The 7,449-nt window shown below is 38.7% G+C and overlaps 1 protein-coding gene across 1 annotated transcript in view; it reads left to right on the forward strand.

Annotated features, from left to right (window-relative positions):
- The window catches only part of LOC307041222 (voltage-dependent calcium channel subunit alpha-2/delta-4-like), a 99,487-nt gene that overhangs the window by 32,113 nt on the left and 59,925 nt on the right, over positions 1 to 7,449 (forward strand). Inside the window, exons 10-16 of the mRNA XM_079684545.1 lie at positions 111 to 200; positions 447 to 560; positions 1,791 to 1,869; positions 3,093 to 3,226; positions 3,787 to 3,804; positions 5,921 to 5,998; positions 7,419 to 7,445. Coding sequence (XP_079540671.1) covers positions 111 to 200; positions 447 to 560; positions 1,791 to 1,869; positions 3,093 to 3,226; positions 3,787 to 3,804; positions 5,921 to 5,998; positions 7,419 to 7,445 — 540 coding nt within the window. The remainder of the gene's footprint in view (positions 1 to 110; positions 201 to 446; positions 561 to 1,790; positions 1,870 to 3,092; positions 3,227 to 3,786; positions 3,805 to 5,920; positions 5,999 to 7,418; positions 7,446 to 7,449) is intronic.

The raw sequence follows: 7,449 nt of genomic DNA on the forward strand, positions 1-7,449 counted from the left end.
ACGTGTTTGTGCAGAAACACTTTCAGATAACGATTATCCCGAAACCTGGACGAACACACCGTCTTCACGATAGACTCTAACGATGTAATACATGTGTGTTTCTCTGTCAGCACTTCAAGCAGCTGGTGGACGAGCTGCACGTCAAAGGAGAGGCGAAGATCAACAAAGCCATGAAGGAGGCCTTCAAGGTCCTCAACGAGGTGAGAGAGAGAGAGAGAGAGAGAGAGAGAGAGAGAGAGAGAGAGAGAGAGAGAGAGAGAGAGAGAGAGAGAGAGAGAGAGAGAGAGAGAGAGAGAGAGAGAGAGAGAGAGAGAGAGAGAGAGAGCGCGCGCTGTAGGGTGTGGTCGGACATCACTTATACTGTGTGTGTGTCTGTCTGTCTGTCTGTCTGTCTGTCTGTCTGTCTGTCTGTCTGTCTGTGTGTGTGTGTGTGTGTGTGTGTGCAGGCCAGGATAAAGGGGCAGGGCTCCATGTGTAACCAGGCCATCATGCTGATCACGGACGGAGCCATGGAGGACTTCGAGGCCGTCTTCGAGGAGTTCAACTGGCCGGAGCGCAGGGTGAGAAGCTTCTAGATGTTCTCCCAAAGTCAAACTAACATCCTCTCCTCTCACCTGTGGCGTTACCTGCTGAAGGATGTGTGTGTGGCGGCCAGACATCAGGCGGACACCTGTTGTCTTTCTCCACTCATTTACCTGCCTACACTTCTCTGCTGCAGATACACGACTCTAAATTCAAATGTTCAAGATTCAAAGGTTTCATCATATGCACAAAGCTACAGTGTAGAAATGGCAATGAAATGATTCTGACCTGAGCTCCTCCCACAATGCAACATAATAAAATACTAAAATACAAAATAGTGCAAGAAGTCTATATACATGTAAATAGAATATGATATGTACAAGAACAGAGTATGAAATTAAATAATTTACATTAAGACCAAATTCTACTGCTTCTTCTCTTGTTTACTCACAGGCGCCACCCTGTGGTGAAAACTAGCAACAACAACAACATGAATAATACTTAGAACAACACAATATCATAACATGGAGATGTGAGGGACATTAGACATTGTTAGGATCAACATTACATACAAATAAAATATGTATTGTGGTGTAACTTGTAATTGACCTCCTTCTGAATGAAGCTTCTCATAATGTCACCACAAACTGCAATTAGCGTAGATTCTGTCATGATGCTGTTTAATTTACTGCAGGGCCTACATCTTATCGTTGAGCCCTTTACTTCTCATTGAACAGAATTACAGTCCCAGCATAAGGTTTGCTTGTTTTCTGGTTTTCTCTGTTAAATATTTCGTAATTTTTGTGAAACTTTTGCAGAAAAACGTTTATATTTTTCATGTAATCGATTATTTGGCAGGGACAATGCACTGTAATGAACACTTAAGACATTCAAATGTATCAAGCGTAACAGTGCCAGATTTAGCTTTGAGCTAATTTCCATCCGCAGTCCCTCACATAAAACATTAAAGAAGATTACATTTTACAAACATAGCAAAAACAAAATACATGATATGCCAAAAGTGCAAAAGAGCAAGAGCAGCATACACAAGTATTTATGACATGGCAGTGCAAGAGGAGATACATTTAACACACACACACACACACACACACACACACACACACACACACACACACACACACACACACATACACACACACACACACACACACACACACACACACACACACACACACACACACACACACACACTGAATCAGGACAATAACACTTCCCATGATAAGAGAAAGTGTTTTGATTGTGTCCAGGTGCGAGTGTTCACCTACCTGATCGGCAGAGAGATGACCTTCGCTCAGAACACAAAGTGGATCGCCTGCAACAACAAAGGTCTGATCGCAGTTTAACGTTATTTACTTTTATATATGCCATCATGACAGAGAGGCAGTGAAACGATGTGGTGTCAGGCTCAGTTCAACAATACTCAATACAAATGTTTACCAAAAAAATAAGTGTGGAATTAATTGATAAGTAAAGTAAATGAAGTATAATAATACTAATCGTCTTTGAGCACGTGGAAGCGTTATAAAAATCCAATATATTATTATTATTATAATTATAATTGTCTGCCATTTTATACTTCTACTCTCTAAATCTCACGGGGGAACATGCTTCTTATTAGTAGACTGCATGTATTTGCCACTAGCAGTTACTATTACGTAAAAAACATGATGTGTTTATACGTTATATAAACTACAAATCTGCTGAGTACGATACGATAACACTTTAATGGTCAGATGAAGTCTGAATTGCTCCTTGCATCACAGCAGCTCCAAGTGTAACATCAACAGACACACATCAAGACACAATACATGAAAAACAAATAATTATAATAATGGGTTTCATTTATAAAGCATTTCATATTTGACTTCAAATCCCGAAGTGCTACAAGCAGCGAGCATGCAGTATAAAAACAGTACACAACACGGTAGAATGAATAAAAAGTAATAAAAAACAAACAATAAAAGTAAAATAAAAGGGGGGTAATAAATAAATAAGAGGTCTAGGGAAAGGCCCTATTGAACAGTTGGGTTTTGAGGCCTTTTCTAAAAGCCTCCACGGTCTGTGGTACTCTCACGTGGTCGGGGAGAGCGTTCCACAGACTGGGGGCAGCCGAGCAGAAGGCCCGGTCTCCCATAGTACGGAGCTTAGTCCTGTGGGGTCTGAGGAGGTTGGAGTTGCTGGAGCGGGTGGTCCGCAAGGAGGTGAGGAGTTCCTTGAGGTAGGGAGGGTCAGTTCCATGGATACACTGGTGGGTGAGGACGGAGACCTTGAATTCGATCCTCGGTTCCACGGGGAGCCAGTGTAGTGATCCTAGCAGCGCTGTTCTGAATGTATCGGAGCTTGTATGTATAAGGTAAAGTGTGTGTGTGTGTGTGTGTGTGTGTGTGTGTGTGTGTGTGTGTGTGTGTGTGTGTGTGTGTGTGTGTGTGTGTGTGTGTGTGTGTGTGTGTGTGTGTGTGTGTGTGTGTGTGTGTGTGTGTGTGTGTGTGTGTGTGTGTGTGTGTGTGTGTGTGTGTGTGTGTGTGTGTGTCTGTGTGTGTGTGTCTCAGGTTACTACACACACATCTCCACGCTGGCGGACGTGCAGGAGAACGTGATGGAGTATCTACACGTCCTCAGCCGACCAATGGTCATTAACCACGACCATGACATCATCTGGACCGAGGCCTACATGGACTCTGTGGTGAGAGCAGCCAGCCAATCAGAGAGCTCCGAGCAGCCTGTCGTTATTTCAAACATCTGATTCATGATTTAAGCATCTTAAAATCATTTCTGCATTCTCATTTTGTCTGAACTACTCCGTTTAGCATGGATGGATTTCTGGATGAGGCACAGGCACAAATGCTCATGAAGCAAAATACAGAGAAAGGCAAAAGAGACACAAACCACTTCAAAAACAGACAAAAAGGCCAAAAAACAACTGAATTTTTTTTCCCAAACAGACTACCAAGATTAATATATACGAAGATGTATATGTAAACAGCAAAGCAACAAAAAGACTGGGAATCAAAGACACAAACAACGATCAAAAGACTACAAATAGAAACGGAAGAAAGGACTACAAAAAGACTAGAAAGAGAAAAAAACCTAGGGCCTTCTGTCCCATAATCCATCCATGCCTTTATCTCCACATACTGTACATTCATCATCATCATCATCGTCACTTCATCTTCATCTGTCTGCTTCCTCCCTGTGTTTCCGATCATTTTCCCATGATCCTCTTGGCCTCCATCTCTCCGGCAGCTTCCCAACACCATGGAGGTAAAAAAGACGTAGAAGAAGAAGTTGTAGTTTTAGATTCAAGATGTAGAACAGGACGGTTTGAACCAATCACAACAGAGCCAGCCAGCTAACCAATCAGAGCAGAATGGGCTCTGGTTTCAGACAGAGGGTGAAAAGAGGTGATGCAGCACAGACAGTATGAGAACAATAAAGAGATGTTTGAACATTAAAGCATGGAGACATGTAGAGACACTACATACTGATATACACCTGAACATCAGCAGGAGAGGACTCTTTAAAGTAGAGACACTACATACTGATATACACCTGAACATCAGCAGGAGAGGACTCTTTAAAGTAGAGACACTACATACTGATATACACCTGAACATCAGCAGGAGAGGACTCTTTAAAGTAGAGACACCACATACTGATATACAGCTGAACATCAGCAGGAGAGGACTCTTTAAAGTAGAGACACTACATACTGATATACACCTGAACATCAGCAGGAGAGGACTCTTTAAAGTAGAGACACTACATACTGATATACACCTGAACATCAGCAGGAGAGGACTCTTTAAAGTAGAGACACTACATACTGATATACACCTGAACATCATCAGGAGAGGACTCTTTAAAGTAGATACACTACATACTGATATACACCTGAACATCAGCAGGAGAGGACTCTTTAAAGTAGAGATACTACATACTGATATACACCTGAACATCAGCAGGAGAGGACTCTTTAAAGTAGAGACACTACATACTGATATACACCTGAACATCATCAGGAGAGGACTCTTTAAAGTAGATACACTACATACTGATGTACACCTGAACATCATCAGGAGAGGACTCTTTAAAGTAGATACACTACATACTGATATACACCTGAACATCAGCAGGAGAGGACTCTTTAAAGTAGAGACACTACATACTGATATACACCTGAACATCAGCAGGAGAGGACTCTTTAAAGTAGAGACACTACATACTGATATACACCTGAACATCAGCAGGAGAGGACTCTTTAAAGTAGATACACTACATACTGATATACACCTGAACATCAGCAGGAGAGGACTCTTTAAAGTAGATACACTACATACTGATATATACCTGAACATCAGCAGGAGAGGACTCTTTAAAGTAGAGACACTACATACTGATATACACCTGAACATCATCAACAGGAGAGGACTCTTTAAAGTAGAGACACTACATACTGATATACACCTGAACATCATCAACAGGAGAGGACTCTTTAAAGTAGAGACACTACATACTGATATACACCTGAACATCAGCAGGAGAGGACTCTTTAAAGTAGAGACACTACATACTGATATACACCTGAACATCAGCAGGAGAGGACTCTTTAAAGTAGAGACACTACATACTGATATACACCTGAACATCAGCAGGAGAGGACTCTTTAAAGTAGAGACACTACATACTGATATACACCTGAACATCAGCAGGAGAGGACTCTTTAAAGTAGAGACACTACATACTGATATACACCTGAACATCAGCAGGAGAGGACTCTTTAAAGTAGAGACACTACATACTGATATACACCTGAACATCAGCATGAGAGGACTCTTTAAAGTAGAGACACTACATACTGATATACACCTGAACATCAGCAGGAGAGGACTCTTTAAAGTAGAGACACAGAGAGAGGTAAATAAAGATAAATAATCCTCTGTACTCTTTTGTTGCTGTACTTTTACTATAAGGATGTTTTTAATGTACTCAGAACTGCAGTATTCCTACATCGCCCCCTGGAGTTCGACCTTAGAGCTGCACTCTTTAAAGCTGCACGGACTGTCACGAATAAACACAGCATTATATTCCAAATAAGAGAACTGTTAGCTCGTCCCAATACGGGTCAATGTGCAGTGGTACAGCAGCAAAGAGACAACAAGGGGAGGAGACGAAGGGCAAGATATTATAAATAAGTTAACAGTCGAACAAATTATGTTTTACAAAGCTCACATTAAAAAATGATGAATATTCAAAGAAAAAGAGACTTTTAACATCTGTTGAAAATAGCATCAGTTCTTTTCACTGCTACCACCATTTCAATGTAATTATTTATGTGTTTCATTGTTTTGTTTATTCACTGTGTTGTTTTGTCTCTCAGCTGTTCACCACTAAAGCTCAGAGTCTGCTGATGATGACGTCTGTGGCCATGCCCGTCTTCAGCAAGAAGAAGGAAACGGTCCGTGGAAACTCTTATTCATCTGATAATGATCATTCAAACTTTTAGGACTCTTTAAAGTAGAGACACTACATACTGATATACACCTGAACATCAAACTTTTTTTTTACTTAAGGTAAAAGAGAAAAGCAAGAGGCTTCCAGACTCTATCCAGAAGTTTTGGACAGAAGATGATCTCATTATGAACTCATTTAACAAAAACAAATCGGTGCAAAACATTCATTTGTGGAATATTTGGAGAAAAAATATATAAATATATAAGAAATATATTTTTGATTTGATTTATTTGAACGTGTAAAGCAATAATACAAAAAATAATAATACTTAAAACCAACTTAACAAACTTAAAACAGTATCAAATTGATAAACAAAAATATGATTGACTTTCAAATTATATATAAACAATTATATCATATTATAAAGAATTGTATTATATTATAAATAGACAAATATAATACTGTATGAAGCGTGAAAAAAGTCGTGTGTAATTAATGTTTGTTTGGGACCTTTTGGGTTTTGTTTGAAAACTCTCACTCGTCACCGGCTTGAGCTTCAATCTCAGGATCCATGTATTTGTGATCCTCTCCAGAATGGAATTCAAAACTAAAGAGAGAATTTGTTGGTATTTTCAAAAAATCTCAAAATGCTGTCTTTTTCAAAAAATCTCAAAATTCTGTCTTTTTCTCAAATCTCAAAATTCTGTCTTTTTTCTCAAATCTCAAAATTCTGACTTTTCTCAAAATTTCTAAATACTGGTCTTTTTCAAAAAATCTCAAAATTCTGTCTTTTTTCTCAAAATCTCAAAATTCTGACTTTCTCAAAATTTCTAAATACTGTCTTTTTCAAAAAATCTCAAAATTCTGTATTTTTTCTCAAAATCTCAAAATGCTGTCTTTTTCAAAAAAAAATCTCATAATTCTGACTTTTTCAAAAATCTAAAAATTCTGTATTTTTCTCCAAAATCTCAAAATGCTGTCTTTTTCAAAAAATCTAAAAATTCTGACTTTCTCAAAATTCTTCCTTTTTTTAATTTTGATTTTCTTTAAAAATCCTGACTTATTCTCAAAAGTCCTAAAAATTCTGACTTTTTCTCAACAATCTGTATTTTTCTATAAAAAATGCAAAGTCCGACTTTTTCAAAAAAAATCTAAAATTCTGACTATTTTAAAAATTCTGACTTTTTCTCAAAAATTCAGACTTTTTCTCACAAATCTCAACATTCTGACTTTTTCTCATAATATATATATATTTTTAAATGATCATGCTTGTCATATGTCTCTCTCATAGAGGCTGAATCATCATGTTAATCACATAGCTATCATATGCCTCAAATAGTCCTGATGCTCTTCTAGTAATCACACATCCTGTCATGTTCACAGCTACAGTTGATATCTTTGTTATCATGTTGTTGTGTGTGCAGCTGTCTCACGGCATCCTGCTGGGCGTGGTCG

This window comes from Notothenia rossii (assembly GCF_949606895.1).
Source record: "Notothenia rossii genome assembly, chromosome: 5".
In the NCBI taxonomy this organism is placed as follows: domain Eukaryota; kingdom Metazoa; phylum Chordata; class Actinopteri; order Perciformes; family Nototheniidae; genus Notothenia; species Notothenia rossii.